The sequence below is a fragment of the Callorhinus ursinus genome, unplaced genomic scaffold (assembly GCF_003265705.2).
Source record: "Callorhinus ursinus isolate GAN/ISIS: 27379988/994484 unplaced genomic scaffold, GSC_fseal_2.0 scaffold4, whole genome shotgun sequence".
Lineage (NCBI taxonomy): Eukaryota > Metazoa > Chordata > Mammalia > Carnivora > Otariidae > Callorhinus > Callorhinus ursinus.
Window position 1 is genome coordinate 33041434 of NW_027397066.1, and position 19120 is coordinate 33060553.

General features: G+C 35.2%; 1 protein-coding gene across 15 annotated transcripts in view; it reads left to right on the top strand.

The window, feature by feature from the left end:
* The window catches only part of N4BP2 (NEDD4 binding protein 2), a 124196-nt gene that overhangs the window by 55830 nt on the left and 49246 nt on the right, over positions 1-19120 (top strand). For 12 of the 15 annotated variants that reach the window (XR_012377888.1, XR_012377889.1, XM_073891555.1 and 9 more), the window contains 5 exons: positions 657-853; positions 3918-4036; positions 7400-7538; positions 14270-14458; positions 15437-15605. Coding sequence is in view for 12 of the 15 variants with exons in the window: in XM_073891555.1 (XP_073747656.1) it covers positions 657-853; positions 3918-4036; positions 7400-7538; positions 14270-14458; positions 15437-15605 (813 nt within the window). In the remaining 3 variants the exon portion in view is untranslated. Of the gene's footprint in view, positions 1-656; positions 854-3229; positions 3367-3917; positions 4037-7060; positions 7121-7399; positions 7539-10313; positions 10556-14269; positions 14459-15436; positions 15606-19120 lie in introns of those variants that run through there. The other 3 variants (XR_003211261.2, XM_073891559.1, XM_073891560.1) reach the window with 3 other exon arrangements.

Here is a 19120-nt window from a genome sequence, read left to right on the forward strand (position 1 = left end):
TGCTTTAGTTGCGGCTTCAAGAACTAAAGCTATTTGAGAGCTAGAGGTACTGCAAAGGTATCAGAGTTATGGGGATGGCAGTATCTGCTGTCTTCACTCTCCGGGAGAACTAAGGAGTATATCAGAATGTGCTGGTATTGAGATGCTGAAATACTATACGTTAAATCTCGTTACTGTGAACTTCTTAGAATGTTCAGTTTCCTCCTTATATTGAATATCATTTGTTTAATATTTGTTGTGTGCCTCTGTTGGGTTTATGGGTTTGCTAAAATATTGATCCTTTCAGTCCTTGGAGTGGCTGAGCAGAGCTGAGCAGAGCTGCTCTAGCTGGTTGCTTCCACCTGGCCCAAACTCCCTTTGTTTACCAGTGTATGTGTGCTGGTTTTTCTGTGTCCATGCGATGTAAAAAAGAGTGGGAACCATTGAGTTGATTTGCAATGATACCCAGATCCTTGCTCATTTGAGATATTCCTACATTTATACATATTCTTGCTTGCAATTATGTGAAGATATATTTTGAAACTTCAGAGTTATATTTATAAGCTAGAAATAAAAAATCATGTTTCTTTGGTCTTTCTGAGGTAGTTGTAACAGAATGAGTAATGCTTAATTTGTTTATTGTTGAAGGTCTGATACTATTTATACTGCTTTTATAGATCCTTCCCTGGTTGGGCACATTGGTCTTGAGAATCCTGAACAAAAATCATCTCAGAGAACAGGCAAAAAATTACTGAAGTCTTTAGCAGCACCTGAAATGCTACCCTTATTGGATCATTGGAACACTCAAACTAAAAAAGTATCACTCAGAGAAATAATGTCAGAAGAAATTGCCTTACAGGAAAAACACGCTTTGGTATGAGATGGTATAACTTTTAAGCTTTTGCCTCTGACTCTAGGTTGATTGTATGTTTACTCTGTGATCTTCATTTGATTCTGTATTTCCTAGTCTGGAATCTGTATTTAACTGATCGAAATTAATGTTAAAATTGAAACTGTTTCGAAGTTTGAAGCTGGAATTTTTTGCTTCTGGGAGATTAGTTGATATTCTATAACAATAAGCCAGTCTGTGTTAAACCATTATTTTAGATTGAATTTTGCAGGTGATTGAGCTGCATCTTTTTTTTTTTTACTTTTAGCATAATTTTTTAATTCTTGAAAAACATGAAAGAAATCTTTCATTTAAAGATAATTTTATTCATAAATTAGTAAAAAGAAATGTCTGTTTTGCTATTAAAGAAGTATCCAACCTTTTTAAAGTAGGCTCCATGTACAGCGTGGAACCCAGCGTGGGGCTTGAACTCATGGCCCTGAGATCAAGGCCTGAGCTGAGAACCAGGAGTGGGACATTAACCAACTGAGCCACCCAGGCACCCCAAAACAGAGTTTTTTTTTTTTAAAGATTTTATTTATTTATTTGAGAGAGAGAGAGAGAGAATGAGAGAGAGCACGAGAGGGAAGAGGGTCAGAGGGAGAAGCAGACTCCCCGCCGAGCAGGGAGCCCGACGCGGGACTCGATCCCGGGACCCCAGGATCATGACCTGAGCCGAAGGCAGTCGCTTAACCAACTGAGCCACCCAGGCGCCCCAAAACAGAGTTTTTTAGAGAAAAATTTAGAAACTTAAAAAAAATAACTACTCTTCTTTTTCTAACTTTTTAATCAAACATGTTCAAATAAAAACTTCATTTTGAACTTTATTTTTGTTCCTTATTCACCATATCAAATTTTATGAAGCCATAAGTGAATTTGGCTTCTTTTGCCTTTCTTCTTAGGCTTTTTTTGATTTCTGAAAATTAGTATTAGAGAATTTCAGAAATCAAAAAGGGGAAGAACTTAGAGGTTATTTAGTCCAATTCTCAAAGAAAAGAAGTAATTCTTAGATGGTGATCTTAAAACATTTTACTTTCTTTCTTACTCATTTGACTACTCAAAGGAGCACCTTTACATTTGGCTGAAATACCTAGAATTGGGGCATAAGAAGAATGATGGTATTCCTCCACCTTCATATTTATTTTCCCCAGTTATCTTATTAATTAATTGGAAACATGCTACTATTTTTGCATGTTTACATAACCTAAGGAACCAGTCTCTTTGGTAGGGTCTTATAATGTAGTGTTGTTTCAAATATCCTCTTCATTTATATGTGTAATAAATTGGAGAAATGCATTTTCTTAAAAAAATAAGGAAATCTTAGAACTTATGCCCAAATGGTATGTCACCTTTTGTTGAACTGCCATTTTTTTTAAATACTGAAACTTAACTTTGTGGTTCTAATCTGCCTTTTAATCTCTCAGTATAATAGTGAACAGATGAATATCTCTGACTTCCCAACTTAATGCATTTTTTTTTTCTATCAGTGATTTTTGCTTATCTTTCTGTGGGTTGGGTAATAGAAGCTGTACTTATTTTGTCCCAAGGATACTTCTTAGGTAGAACCTCAGTAAGAGAATTTCTTGATGCTTTCTTTTCCTTCTTTGTCTCCAAAGGAGAAATACACTTCGTATTTTTTTAAGCAAAGAGATAAACGTTAGGCATAATATATAAAGTAGAATAATTCTAAGATGATTAAGGTCATGAGTTTTCAGTCATGAGACCTTAGAATTTGTAGTTTAGAAACTCTATGACCTGAATTTTTTAGTAAGTTCAGATTATAATGTGTATCTTAAATAAAACATGAAATATTTTTAATTCTTGAGATGGCTTGTTTCCATTACTCTTGTGGTGTGTGATGTGTTCAGCTTTACCAGTCTCTCTTACTGGTCAGATTATCACCTGTTGTGGACTCTGTCTTATTGTTTGGTGTTGTAAATGACCTAGATACGTTAGGCTTCAAAAGCAATAACACTTCTAGGGTTGTCCTAGATTATTGTAATTTCTATATTTTTGAGTCACCTTTGAAATTGTATAGGGAGTTATTTTTCAAACATTAGCAGCTTCATAGCAAACAGAAATATTATGTACTTACATTACAGTGTCAACAAATTGTCTTAGAGTTAGAAATCAACTTTAAGAATGTTTACCATAATCCTAGGTTAGAATTTAAAAAGCACATTTTAGGAAAGTTCTTTAGTTTGGCAGTTTCAACAGATCCCATTATGGCTTATGAAAAAATAATCAGTGGCAGTTCTCATACAGTTATTTTGGAGTAAATATGTTTGTGAAAATTTTTTACATTGTGAATTTTAAGATTTTCTCGTCAACCTGAATTTGCAACTCATTTGTACGTTGTAGTTTCTGCCCATTGAGGAGAATATGTTTATGAGGACGTTGTTCACAGCATCACCCAGTGTCCCTTTTCTGAGGACCCATGGGAGAAATTTCTCTCAGGGCTCAGTGCCAGAAAAAGCTGTACTTCTCCTGAGCAACTGGTTTGTTTTTATTTTATGGACACTGAGAATCTTTGTTTCCCCCTTTGCTTTGGCCACTAAGAAGCTCAGAACTGAATTTGTGGCCCACCTTTAGCAATTGTACAGGATTTTATGGCATGCATTTATACACTAATGTTACCTGCTAGCTTTATCCTATAGTCTTCCTTTTATTTTCTCTACTCTGACTTCTTCATTTATTTATATCCTGTTTATATTTTCATCTTTTTTTGTATAATATGACTGAACGTGCTGGGTGTGTATATGTGAGAGTATGTATATATTTATATACACTTGCACACATATATGTATATATGTGTGATTGTGTATGTATATAAATGAACAGCTTCAAATACTTTGCAAAAAATGGGATATAAATAAATAGTGCAAGAATACTTATATTACTAATTTCAGTCTTTAATCAGTGAAGAAAGTCTGTGATTGCTTTAAATGACTAATCTTTTTGCAACAAAGTAACCATGCTTATGGATCAGCATAATTAGTTTTATAAATTCTATCTGAAGGATGATTTTTGTCTCTTTTGTTTGTTTTAGAAAAGGGAGGCACTTATGTTTGAAAAAGATTGTGCCACTAAACTAAAGGAGAAGCAGCTCTTTAAGATATTTCCAGCCATTAACCAAAATTTTCTGGTGGACATTTTCAAGGACCACAAGTAAGTGATAGGATTATCTGTAGGTTCTATTATGATGTCATTGAAAGCATATCATTTTAATTTTTCTGATAACAAATCAGATAGGCATATTATAAACCATTTAAATGCAACGTACATAATATAGCAAGTGAGCAGGTTTTGGCAATTGGTTCATGGTCCACTAATGTGTATGTGCTTACATGTGTATCTGTTTGCTTTTGTGTCTATATATAAATACATATTTCACCAAAAATAGGTTGTTTTATATACTGTTTTGTAGTTTTGTTGGTATTTATTTTTCTAGTCCATACTTAGTAATTCGCTTTTTTAAGTCCATAGAGTTAATTCCATAATAATCGTAAAGTGTTTTTTTTAAAGATTTATATATTTATTTTCCATTCTAATGGCCATTTTTATTATAAAAATCCTGATATAAAAGGTATTCTTTCAACCTTTCCAACTTTTCTTTTTTACAAAAACAAAAATGGCACGTAAAAAACCTTTCCTGTTGTCATTCCCATAGATGGATGTTTTCCCCCTAAAAGTACTATAATTTGAACATGCTCCTCTTTATGGGCTTTTTGACTGCAAGAAAAATTGGAAACCATGTTGCCCACTAAGCCTCCTTGAACATACATTTTTGCACACATGGATGAAGGCTATTGTACACTAGTACCTAAAGTGAAGTTGCTGGTTCAGAGTGTGCGCATAGAAAATTTTTATATATATATATATATGTATATGTATATGTATATATATATATATATATATATATATATATATTAGCTATATAGAGAGAGGCTTTCTGTATTAGTTAAATGTACTGATAGTGTAACCCACCCTGGATATTAAGAATCTTTAAGATTTTTGCCATCCCAATGGGTAAAATAGTTCATTGTTGTTTAAATTTAAATTTTCTTTTTTTTTAATTAATTTTTGAGAGAGAGTGAGAGAGCGAGCACAAGCAGAGGGGGAGTGGCAGAGGGAGAAGCAGACTCCCCACTGAGCAGGGAGCCCAATTCGGGGCTTGATCCTAGGACCCTGGGATCATGACCTGAGCTGAAGCAGATGCTTAATCGACTGAGCCACCCAGGTGCCCTAAATTTTAATTTTCTTGATCACTAGGAAGGTTGAGCCTTTTTCATTATTTTTCTACTAAATACTTTTTGCCTGTTTTCTCTTTGGTTCTTTGTATTTCTTTCGACATTTGTGAGAACTCACTATATATTATGTGTAGTTATCTTTGTGTTTATAGATTATTATTATTTTTCTACCCTGATACTTATCGCTTAACCTAGTATAGTCTCTTTGGGCATATACATGTTTTAATTCATATGTTTTATCAGAAAATCATTTCCTTTATGGTTTCCAAGTTTAATGTCATTTTAGGAAGTCTGTCCTACCCCAATATTATAAAATTATTTTCTTCAGTATTTTTATTTTTTTATTATTTATTTGAGACAGAGCAAAAGCGAGCGAGAGAGAGAGAGAACGAGTCAGGGGGAGGGGACAGAGGAAGAGGAAGAAGCAGACAGGCTGATGAGCAGGGAGCCTGACTTGGGGCTCCATTCCAAGACCCTGGGGTCATGACCTGAGCTGGAGGCAGATGCTTAACCGACTGAGCCACCTAGACGTCCCTCATTTTCATTTTTATTTTCATTATTTTTAAAATAATCTCTAATTCAGATTGATTTGTTTACCTAAAAATTTTTCATTTACCCAAAAATTTTTAATATGCTTTTTTTTTTTTTTGAAGAGTGTTTAATTTTCTAAATGGTTTGATGGTTTTGGTGGTAGGTGGAGTGAGGACTATTGTTTATTTTATTTTGTTGTACTGAGGTATAAGAATGTCGCCTGAAGAGTTCTTTTTAGAATTTAAGATTTTCTTTGTGGTTCATACGTGATCTGTTTTAACAGATATTACACGAAAGTGCTTTTGAAAAAGAATATTCTCTGCTAAGTATGTAGAGTTCTAAACATGTCACTTAAATCAAGTTTTTAATGGTATTATTCCAATAAACAATTTCCCTACTTATTTTTGCTATCTAACCAGCTGTTTTCTTAGAGTTATGTGTTAAAATCTCCCAAGGGAATGGGGATTAGGAGAGTGTCACTGGCATATGGCAACTCTCTTTATGGGGACCTGGCACAAGATGGACTGATGTGAAACAACCCAGAGTTGTGGTTCCCCAGGCAAGGTAAGGGGGACTGAGTGAGTCCTTCCTGGGGATGCCCAGAGTCATGGGGGTCAGTCAGGCCCTTCAGGGTAGGTGGTCAGTTGCCTCCATTTGTTTGTCAGCAGCTGGATAATTTTTTCAGTTAGCAGTAGCTTCACCTTCACCCTTCAGAAGGGTAGGTGGGTTCAGTTACTGATTATATATATGCCTGTGGTATAATCTTCCAGGGCCATCCTCCCTTTAACACTACCAATGGTGGATACTGCCTTCCAGCCCCAAGAGTAATAAGCAAGCCTGTGATTTTTAGGGCTATTTAGGATGGTAATTGCTGTTGGCTTCCAATCCCTAGGAACCGCTCTTTGTTGATCGTATCTGAGGTAGCAATATCAGAGGGCTAAAGTGGTAGTCCCCAAAATGGTTCTCCATCAAGGGTTGTCTGTACTAAATTGAAGAATAGCAAAATATCACAGTACTTTGGATCACTGTTTATCACATTTCACAAATACTCCTTTGTGGTCAGCTCTTCATTATATAGTCATTGGAAGAGATCAGAAGCATAAACAGCCTGAAATAATAGCAGTATAAAATCATTTATAATTTGCTTTGGAATGAGTTTCTTTAGAAATTGGAACATGAGTGTTTCAAGTCTTTGTCAATTTGTAGAATTTGAGATTACATATATATAGAATTGCCATGAAAATATGCCTGAATAATTAGGGGTGAGGGGTAAGATAGTGTTTTACTTTTTCCTTTCTATATCCCTGCTTAGAATTCTTTGACTAGAACCTTATGGTTTAAGTAAAAAGTGAAACTTCACACAATAAAAATGTCAGTTTAAAGATATATTGTCTATGTTTGATGTTTGAAGGAAACGGAAACCATGTGTGAACCAACAAGGGACCTAAGAAGTATAGGTGATGAGATGAAAGTAAGATTTGTTGTGGATAATCTACCTGGAATAAAAGATCAGAAAATGAGTTCATTATCCATGTTACCTTTTGGTCTTTTTTCACAAAAATTAGTTTTTGAGAGCTATTATTTAATAATTTCCTTCTGGTCATTCTTGAGTCTTTGAGATGCATAATGAGCATATAATGTCAATGTTTAAAACTTAGAAGTAAGCCAGTGTTTGAAGGATTGCATATGTTACTGTTTTCATATTAACTTTTATTTTTTTAAGTAACATTATATCTGTAACTCTCTACAGCTATTCATTAGAACACACAGTTCAGTTTCTAAACTGTGTTCTTGAAGGAGACCCTGTAAAAACAGTTGTAGCACAAGAGTTTGTTCACCAAAATGAGAATGTCACTTCTCATACTACACAGAAGTCTAAGGAGAAAAAGGTATGGAGTTATTTATTTTTACTATAATGGTAAATACTTGTATATGAAAATATAATTGGTTTGTTGGTATAATTTTATGATTATTTCTCACCATTTTAACTAGATTGGAAATTTAACCACCAATAGTATATTTGATTTTAGGATATCTGTTTGCTCAAAATAATGAATTTATAGCTGATTATGTTTTTTTCTTCAATGTCATTGTGTATGGCAAGCACTTGAATTTCTGTAACTTTTTCTGAATAGGCTCTATACAGTAGAGTATGAGGCTTAATTGAAGAGCAGTGGGGTGGTAATATGGTGGGTTTTAGATGTAAATATGTTAAATATGTGGGCAGAAACTTTTAACCATTTGAGAAACTGCCAAACTTTTTTCCAAAATGGCTGTACCATTTTATGTTCCCACCAGTAATGTATGAAGGTTATAATTTATCCACATCGTCTCTGACACTTGTTAGTATCTGTCACTTTGATTATAGCCATCCTAGTGGGTATGAAGTTGTCTTAAGGGTACCCGGGATTTGTTTTAATCAGGTAGGATAAGATACTGAGACATGGAAATGTTATGAAGGAAGAAATTTATTATACTCAGATCTCTAGAAACGGGAGGCATGGCTTGCCACCCAGGGCCACATGGAGAAGCACTAGAGTCAGTCAGGAGACAGAGCAGAGGGGAAATGTGGGCAAGAGCCTTTTTTGTGGTTTCTGTGCAGAGGAATGGGTGAGGCAGTGCAACCAGGTTAAGGATTGGCTAGTTTGAACAGTTTCGGCAGGCTCTGGAGTGCAGGAACTGTCCCTGGTTTTCTCCTATCTGTTGTAGGTGATTAGGCAATGTGGATGGTGGCCCTGAGGGTGAGAACCCCATAAAGGAAGTGGTTGAGAATATGGGCTTGAGATTGGTTTACATATTAGCAGATGAGTTGTTTGCTTTCTCTAGGAATTAGACAACCCCAGGGTTGGGGGTACTTTCTCTCTAGGGGTTAGCAAGGACCCAGATGTCAAAGCATCAGGAAACAGGAAATAAATGATTAATAAAGAAGTGGTTATCTCACTGTCATTTTGATTTGCATCCCTGATGACTGGTGATGTTGAGCACTTTTTCATGTGCTTATTGGTCATCTGTATATCTTCTTTGAAGAAATGTCTATTTGTGTGGCGCCTGGGTGGCTCAGTCATTAAGCGTCTGCCTTTGGCTCAGGTCATGATCCCGGGGTCCCGGGATCGAGCCCCACATCGGGCTCCCTGCTCAGTGGGAAGCCTGCTTCTCCCTCTCTCACATCCTGTGCTTATGTTCCCTCTCTCACTGTGTCTCTCTCTGTCAAATAAATAAATAAAATCTTTAAAAAAAAATGTCTATTTGTATTCTTTGCCCATTAAAAAGTGTTTTTTTGTTTTTGTGGGTTTTTTTTTTTTGAGTATTTATTTATTTATTTGAAAGAGAGTGCATGTATATGAGCGGGAGCAAGGGGAGGGGCAGAGGGAAAGAATCTCAAGCAGACGCCCCGCTGAGTGTGGAGCCCTACATGGGGCTCCATCTCATGACCCTGAGATCATGACCCAATCCTAAATCAAGAGTTTGATGCTCAACTGACTGAGCCACCCAGGTGCTCCTTAAAAATGTTTATTCTTGAGTAATAGGAGTTCTTTTTATATTCTAGATACAAGTGCCTTATCAGACATGTGATATGCAAAATTTTCTCCCATTCTGAGAGTTGTCTTTTTACTTTTTTGATGGTGTCTTTCACTTGAAGCACAAAGTTTTAATTTTGATGATGTACAATTTATCTTTTCTTTTTTGTTGCTTGTACTTTTGGTGTCCTGTTTAAGAAACCATTGCCTAATCCAAGGTCATGAAGTTTTTTTGCTTTTTATGTTCTATATTTTATTATTTTGGTTTTTGTTTTTATGTTTTCCAAAATTTTATGATTTTAGTGCTTACATTAAATCTTTGATCCATTTTGAGTTAATTCATGTATATGGTGTGAGATGGGGGTCCAGGTTCATTCTTTTTGCATGTCGATATCCAGTTGTCACAGATCCGCTTATTGCAAAGACTGTTCTTGCCCCACTGAATTTTCTTAGCACCGTTATCAAAAAGGAATTGACTCTAAGGTTATTGCTAGATTGTCAGTTCTGTTCCATTGATTTGTATGCCTGTCATTTTACCAGTACCACATTGCCTTGATTATTGTAGCTTCGTAGTAAGTTTTGAAATTGGGAAGTGTGAGTTTCCATCTATATTCTTTTCTCAAGATTGTTTTGCTTCTTCTGGTCCCTTTGCAGTTGCATGTGAATTTGGGATCAGCTTGCCAATTTCTGTAGAGAAGCTAGCTGGAATTTTTTTTTTTTTAAGTTTATTTATTTATTTGTTTTAGTAATCTCTACACCTAACATGGGACTTGAATTCACAACCACAACCCCAGGATGAAGAGTCGCATGCTCTTCTGACTGAGCCAGCCAGATTCCAGCTGGAATTTTTATGTGGAGTGTGTTGAGTCTGTAGATCAACTTGAGGTGTATTGCCATCTTAACAATATTGCCTTCCAGTTCATGAATTTCAGTTTAGTTAGATCTTAATTTCTTCAACAGTATGTTGTAGTTTTGAGTGTAAGTTGTGCATGTCCTTTGTTAAATTTATTTCTGAGTTACTTTATTCTTTTTAATGTTATTATAAATGAAACTTTTATTTTTGGATTGAACATTGCAAATGCATAGATATACAACTGATTTTATATATCAGTTTTGTATTAACTTTAGGCTTTTTTTTTTTTACAGACCCTCATTATCCTGTTCTTCTTACTTATTTAATTAAGACCACCAGGGATAACTTGTATGCTCCCTTTTTACTTTGGATGTTTCACCATCACTTTGTTCACATATAGGACTCAGTTAAATTTTGTATTCATGTGGTCTGTTAGTGCCATACATGCCTGTGTTCATCGTGGATAGTTAGGTGTAGTATTTCATGAGACGCAGAGGGGATACAAGATGATGATGAGACCATCAAGGCCACCTTGGTAATGATTATTTCTTCTCTCTCCTGATAATAGAGCAAGGCACTGTAGGTCATTATGATGATAGAGGAAGTAATGGGGAGAAAGTGTGCTTGCTCAAAATGGGAGATGATTGGAACATGCTCAAATAAGAAAAAAGAGTTTGTGAGTTATGTAAACATTGGCCAAAATGTAGACTTTTTAAGTTATTCTAGAAATTATTCTTAGCCTTTTCCACAAAATATAGGCAGGTATCATAACACTGATAAAAATTATTTTAAGATTTGTGAACAGAATACTCTGTTTTTGATATCCTAGGACCCTAAGGGACCACAGATGTTAAAGGGGGAGGTATCATGGTACCAGTAATATTTTGATTTATCTATTTTAAAGAAGCTAGCATTTAAAACTGTGTTTTGTTAATACTACTATTTTTCCCTTTAGCCTTCAATAAAATTTACAAGTTTGTTACCATGGGAAATGGTTTCGGTATTATAGTACATCATACTTTCAAGAAAGTAAGTGGCACTAATTAGGTGAATTCTTAGGAAGCCTGTATTTCACTTGGCCCTTGTTAATGGGGTTATAGTAATAAGCCACATACTATGAAATGGATATAAAAATAAATCATGGTTTCATTTTGAAAGAGTAATTATTTGAGAAAGCATTTCTCATTATATACTGTTTTTTTTTCTTTTTTAAGAATAAGAAATGAAGGGTCTCTTCCCAGAGAACCAAATGTGATTTGCATTTTTTAGTATGAACACCAACAGAGACTCTAATGCTCTGAAATATTTATGTTCATTCTGTTAAGCACTGTAGCTTTTCAAAAGTCACAGAAAGCATTTTTATGATCCCCTCCTTGCAAAATCTTTGATTTTTATCAGATGCAACCGTATACTCATAGAATATTTAAACATTAATATGAAACAAGTGTGTGCTTAAGTACTGATGAGAGTGACAGAAGGGTGTAGGTCTATGAATATTCCCATGTGAGAGAGAGCCTTGTATTCTTTCGTAAAATAGGTTGGGTATTTGTTGTAAAAGTAAATCAACTGTTTATATTTACAGATTTTTTTTTATATAAGCTCAAAGTTCTTAATTTATTAATTTTTTTTACATTCAAGTTGGGAAAACTTTTATGTACATATTTTAAATGTAAAATAAAATAGAGTTAATACATTACTCTCATGTACCCAATTTATACATTTTGACTCAGTTTTGTGTAATGATTTGTTTAATCTAAGATTTTTTTTTTTTAAGATTTTATTTATTTATTTGACAGAGAGAGACACAGCGAGAGAGGGAATGCAAGCAGGGGGAGTGGGAGAGGGAGAAGCAGGCCTCCCGTGGAGCAGGAAGCCCAATGCGGGGCTCGATCCCAGGACCCCGGGATCATGACCTGAGCCAAAGGCAGACGCTTAACGACTGAACCGCTCAGGCGCTCCTACAGATTTTTTTTCAAGATTTATTTATTTGAGAGAGAGCATGAGTGGGTGGAGGGGCAGGGAGAAGCAGACTCCCTACTGAGTGCAGAGCCTGACTTGGGGCTCGATTCCAGGACCCTGAAATCATGACCTGAGCCGAAATCAGCCACTTAACTGACTGAGCCATCCAGGTGCCCCCTATTTACAAATTTTTGACTTTGATAATGAGTTAGGAGTATGGTGATACCTTTATTTTATTCTTTAACTCATTTTAAGCCTCTTGAATTCTAGGGGTTAAATAAATAAGATGTAATGAGTAAAAAGATTATACAATCAACTATTATATATTAGACCAGTTTTTTTTCCCCAACCTTTTGTGGCTTCAGAACTCAACTAATAGGTACGAAATTTGAAAAAATGGTCAATTAGTGATACATGTATTATATAACATACATATAATTTTAATGTAATATTTAATATATATCAAATGATATTACCTTAAAAAATTAAAGTGGCATTTTATTAAAGATTGTATTGTAGAGTACATTATAATTATAATCTTTGGTAATATTTCTAATTTAATGACAGTTTTCAGCTTTTAGGAATTTAACAGGCTACACTATTTAATTTGCTTTCAATTAATTATATCAGAAAACCATGATTTGTTTAAGAAATTGAAGATTATATTTTTGGAGGAATTTTGGGATTGAGTTTTCATAAAATGTTCATTAAATTACTTGGTATGGCACCTGATACTTGGAATTCTTTTAAGCTTTTAAGAAAATCCACTTAAATCATAATAATTAATCCCCACTCCCATCCCCCCACCCTCCCCCTGCCCAGTGACAGCCTAAGAAACATATCAGATTTCTGTTTGCAAGCAGTTTTCTGCAAATAGCACTTTAGGAGTGGGATAAATGAAAAACCAAATTGGATATAGAAAGTAACTATATTTTACTGTTTTTTAAACACCCACTTTTGATATTTTGGAGACATCTTCAGAAACATGCAATTTTCTATTTGGTGGGAAGTATTGAGGCATAATTATTATTTTCATTACTTTGTGTTTTAGAGTTACTTTTGCTTGTTTAAGGGTCCATTTTGAATAGCAGTTACTTGATTGATGATTTTTTAATAAACTCAAAAGTCAACACTATCATAGTGGCTAGTTGGTAGTAGTCAGCCGATTGAAAACTGCCGCATAAGCCTACTTACGATTTTTACTATCAGCTTTGGGCATTCCAAATGCCCTTCTGTTTTATTATTATTTTTATTTTTTTAAAGATTTCATTTATTTATTTGACAAAGAGAGACACAGCGAGAGAGGGAACACGAGCAGGGAGCCTGACGCAGGGCTCAGTCCCGGAGCCCGGGATCATGACCTGAGCCTAAGGCAGGCGCTCAATGACTGAGCCACCCAGGCGCCCCTATTTTTTATTTTTGAAGATTTTATTTATTTGTCAGAGGGCACGCGTGTACACAAGCAGGGGGAGTGGCAGGCAGAGGGAGGAGAAGCAGGCTCCCCATTGAGCAAGGAGCCCAATGTGGGGCTGGATCCTAGGATCCTGGGATCATGACCTGAGCCAAAGGCAGACGCTTAACCCATTGAGCCACCCAGGCGTCCCGGCCCTTCTGTTTTAAAAAGAATATTATTTAATTATTTTATTGTTTTTTAAAACATATAAATTGAAATATGCCATTATTACCTTCAATGACTCTTTGGGTTTACAAACTAAAATTTGGAAAATTTTGCATTAGCTAAATGAGTTTTATTCTTTGAATATCTTATGTTTTCTTTTTTGGTTTGATTTTGTGACCTAATTATATTTTGATAATTTTAGAGAACTTTTCAACATCTTTTAAGATAAGAGTGGTTAAAGAAGAGGTACCTTGTACCATGAAAAAGTTAATGTAGTCACTAAATGCATGACTTACTAGGTAAACTCTGGGGAGAGTCTTCTTTCCTGAGAAAAAAGGTAAAAAATAGGGACGCCTGGGTGGCTCAGTGGGTTAAGTGTCTGCTTTTGGCTCAGGTCATGATCCCAGGGTCCTGGGATTGAGCCCCCACATTGGGCTCCCTGTTCAGTGGGGAGTCTGCTTCTCCCTCTCCCTCTGCTACTCCCCCTGCTTGTGCTCTCTTGCTTACACTCTCTGTCAAATAAATAAATAAATAGATAGATAAATAAATAAATAAAATCTTAAAAAAAAAGGCAAAAAATAGTAGAGCCCAGTTTTCAAATACATCTTCTGAAGGAAAAGCCCATATTTTTCTACTCTCTCTGTATTTTATTTATTGTATAACATCTTATAGGCAAAGAAATCAAAAGAGCCTGAAGATACACCAAGCGAACCATCTTTCCAGGATTTTGAGTACCCAGAGTATAATGACTACAGGGCAGAGGCTTTCCTGCACCAGCAGAAGAGGATGGAATGCTACAGCAAAGCAAAAGAAGCTTATCGGATGGGGAAAAAACACGTTGCCACGTTTTATGCCCAACAGGTAAAGAGGAAAACTGATTATTATTTCTTTCTTTGTCACTTACAATGTCTAAATAATCTTATAGCAGGTAATACTCTTATTGTGACTAGATTAAGTTATTCTGGGGAATGTAGATTATATAAGTGACATAAGATACCCTAATATGAAATGTATGGTTCTGAGAATTACCTCTCCTTTGAAATGCTCAATTTCTATGGTTGCTTTTGCATTTATGGCTTACATGAATTAGTTTATTCTGACAGTCCATATTTTCTTTTAGGATAAATTCTGTCATTTAGTACTACTTCTAAACAGAGGTTTTCTGAAAGAAAGACAAAAGAATGTTAATATTGACCATCTCAGGGTGGAATTACAGGGGACTTGTGCTTTCTATCATGTTTGAATTTTTAGTAATGTATCACTTTTATGGTTAGAAAAAGAAAGTTGCATTAATATCTTTCAGTGAAGTAGAATTTTGACTCAGGGCTTATTGGACATGGTATTACAAGAAACCTGTCTGATTTCCTTTTTAGCTTTGTGGTTCCATATGGCTTGCTTTTTGTGATTGAGTGGAGAAAGGTACCAAACTGGTATAACCCTGTGAGCCCCAATAACATACCTTGAGGAATGGCTTCAGGGATAATAACCACAGGGTGTTGAAAGGAACGAGATCAGAATTATCAAAGGATAAGCAAAGGGATTCTTTCTTGAGATAGGTGATGTTTATTTAAGGCTTCCTCTTCTATGGTTTTTGGATCAGGAAATATGTTAGAAATGATGATTTAGTATTTTAAGAACTATGTTATTAATTCACCAAAATTCACCTAAATTTTGATGCCTTCTTGCCTTGCATATTAGCCCATTGCATTATTTAAAATTTTAGATTTGTTGTTCCCTTTTTTGTTCTACCTTTTATTTGGGGGCACTGTTTGTTTCCTCATTTGCCTTCTAAGTAGCAAATAGCAAAAGTGTTTACTGGTGATCTGTTTAAAATAAAAGGGTAGTCTCCATGAGCAGAAGATGAAAGAAGCCAATCACCTTGCTGCCGTGGAGATTTTTGAGAAAGTCAATGCCTCCCTGCTGCCACAGAATGTTTTAGACCTCCATGGGCTGCATGTGGATGAAGCTATAGAACATTTGATGACAGTTTTACAGCAGAAAACTGAAGGTAGGACTTGTGGTAATGACAAATTTTCAATAGAAAATATGTTTTTGCTTATATTGGTAAACTTGCTAATTTAGGAGAATCTGAATTCACAGGCTGAGGATATCTGTGTCACGTTTATAGATGTTTCTATTAGATTCATTCTTCAAGGGGACCTTCTTGGAAAAGAATACTCATTGGCACAGTCATTAACATTTTCTTATTTCCCTATTTCATATTTTTTTGTTTGTTTGTTTCAAGTTTTTATTTAAATTCTGGTTAGGTAACTCCCTATTTCAGTTATCTTTGTATTCCTTTGCTATATTTATTAAAGGGTGTAATCTGAGAATCCTCTGTGACTTATAAATGGGACCTTTCAGGAATATCATACATCTTGTCAGTTGTTCAGTAGGTGTTCAATAGAACGCAGAAGTAAATACGGTGATAGGATTTTTACAGAATTATCACAGAAGGCAGACTTTCTGAGTGTTTGCATTATGGAGGTGCTCCCTTACTCCCTTTCTGCTTGTTATTTTTGTCTTTGCTGGTCAAGGAAAGGCAACTGCCTCCCTCTTCTCTAAGTTCTACATCTTCCAAGGGCTTTGGATGAGGATATTTTTCCATCCATTATCATGTATTCATATACATTAAAGTATCTTATTTCGTTTTCATTATCAGATGGTAGCATTTAGAAAAATTCAATCTGTTTTAGTTACTCCAGACTCCAATACTAGAAGTCATCTTCTTTTACCACCGCTAGAGTATTTTTGAATTCTCAGTTTGCCTTTATCTTCCATTTTATTGTGGAGACATGGAGTCCCATGCCTCAGCTATCCCCTCATAGTTCCATAACCCTGCCCTGTCTCTGATAGCTATATTATTCTGGTTAATTTATACATATAAAATATTTATATATAATGTGTGTAGGGAGGCTTTGTACTATACTTTATACAGGTTTATCAATTCAACATATGTCATTTGTAATTAATTAAATACTTGATTAAATATGATTAATATAGAGGTTAGAAATTCATCTGTTTACCATAAAAACCATGTTGAAAAGCTTACAGTAATATAATAAAACACCTGGGTACCCATGAATCCAATTAACAAGTGATAGCATTTTACCATGTATGCTTTATATTTTATTTTTACTCTTCCCTTTGTATTCTTTCCAGATATTTAAAAAAAAAATTTTTTTTTAAGTAATCTTTACCCCCAGTGTGGGGCTTGAATCCATAGCCTAGGTCAAGAGTCAGCATACTCTACTGACTGAGCCAGCCAGGTCCCCTATTCTTCCCAATCATTTTCTCTTTCTTCCTTCTCTTTCTAGTGGAAATCAACGTCTTTCAGTTTGGTTCCTGTCTAGTTTTTAAAATACCTTTACTATATGTACATTCATCAATAATCAGTCTGTAGTATTTTTGTGAATTTTAAAAAAATTAACGTACATGGTTTCACACTATATACTTCAACCAAACTTTATTTTCACCCAATATAGTTTTCAAGATATACTCATGTTGATGGTATCATTTTTTTTATTGTAACTGCTGTATAGTATTCTGTGAGTACATCATAATGTATCCATTTCTCTACTCACAGACATTTAAATATAATGTCACAGTGATCTTTATTTTGCATATCAACATGTGTACTCCTATTGCTATCTTTTTTCCTGGCTTTTTATATTGAAAAATTAAGAACGCTTAGAGAAGTTGAAATAATTGTATAATAAACATCCATGTATCTTTTACCTAGATTCATCAGTTGTTAACCTCTGGCCACATTTACTTAATCTGTTCAAAATTGCTTTTTGCTGAACCATTTGAAAATAGTTGTTAAACATCGTGGTACCGTACCTCTAAATACCTTAGCATGTTTATCTCTTGATAACAAATCCATTCTCCTACATAATCATAGTACCATCATTACTTTTAAGATATTTAGCATTGTTATAATAATACTGTCAAATATACAGGCCACATTCACATTTCTCCAGCTGTATGGAAATGTCTTAAATAGCTGTGCCATTTTTCCCCCCTCAAGCCAGGATCCAGTCAGATATCATATGTTCCAGTTGATTGCCCCATATTCGTAGCCTCCAGTAATATAGAAATAGATTATTGTGGCACCTGGCTGGCTCAGTCAGTGGAGCATGTGACTCTTGATCTCAGAGTCATGAGTTTGAGCTCCACGTTGGGTGTAGAGATTACTTAAGAAAAAATAGGAATAGTTCCTCTGCCTATTTTTTGTCTTCTTTGTTGACACTTTTGAAGGTTCCCAGCTTTGGTAGATTGACCTACAATTTTGTCTGATTCTTTCCTCATGATTAGATTCAGTTAACTTTTTTGGCAAAAATACTGCATAGGTGATGTTGAATCATCCTTGGTGAACACATCAAAAGGCATAATATGGTCATTTTGCCCCATTATTGGTGATGTTAAGTTTGATTTCTTAGCTAAGATGGGACTCTGTTAGATTTCTCTATGTAAATGTACCTTTTCTTTGTAATTAACTAGTAGTTTTGGGCAATTGATAACTTAGCAACTGTGTGAATAACTAACTTGTTCTCTTATAGTATTTCACATAGTAATTTTAGTATCCATTGATGATCCTTGACTGAATCAGTTATTATACTGGTAGTTGCATAATGGTGTTTTATAATTTGTGTTCATTCTGTGTTTATTAGCAGACTTTTTTTTTAAGATTTTTAAAAATTTATTTGAGGGGCGCCTGGGTGGCTCAGATGGTTAAGCATCTGCCTTTGGCTCAGGTCATGATCTCCAGGTCCTGAGATCGAGCCCCACCACGTTGGGCTCCCTGCTCAGCAGACAGTCTGCCTCTCCCTCTTCCTCTGCCTCTTCCCACTGCTCCTACTCTCTCTGTCTGTATCTCTCTGTCTCAAATGAATAAATAAAAAATTCTTAATAAAAAAAATAAAAATTTATTTGAGAGAACGAGCAGGGAGGGAGGGGCAGAGGGGGAGAGAGAGAGAGAGAGAGAGAGAGAAGCAGACTTCCTGCTGAGCAGAGAGCCCGAGGCTCGATCCCAGGACCTGGAGATCATGACCTGAGCCGAAGGCAGATGCTTAACTGACTAAGCTACCCAGGAGCCCCTGTTAGCAGACATTTTTTGATAAAGTAAAGGATCCCCCTTCCCCAGTTGTTTTTTAAATATAATTTTGGAAATCTTTGAGAAGATCTAGAAAACATAATAATAAAGATTAGAAAAGAAAAAATTTATGAGCAGTTTAAATACATTAATCTGGGGAAAAGAAACCTGTTATAGAAGTGGTATAAGAGAATATTCTGTAGAGGATGAATAAATAATGTACTCAATAAAATATTTGATTATCTTATATATTCTGGGCATCAAGGATAGAGCAGTTAGACACATGGTCCCTATTTTTATGGAATTTGCTGTCTAGTAGGGTAGATGACAGTGAGCAAATAGTTACATAATAATTAGCATTGTGATACAAAAATACATGTTGCCATGTTATATTTAGCATAAACTCCCAAATTCCTGTGTAATCTGTT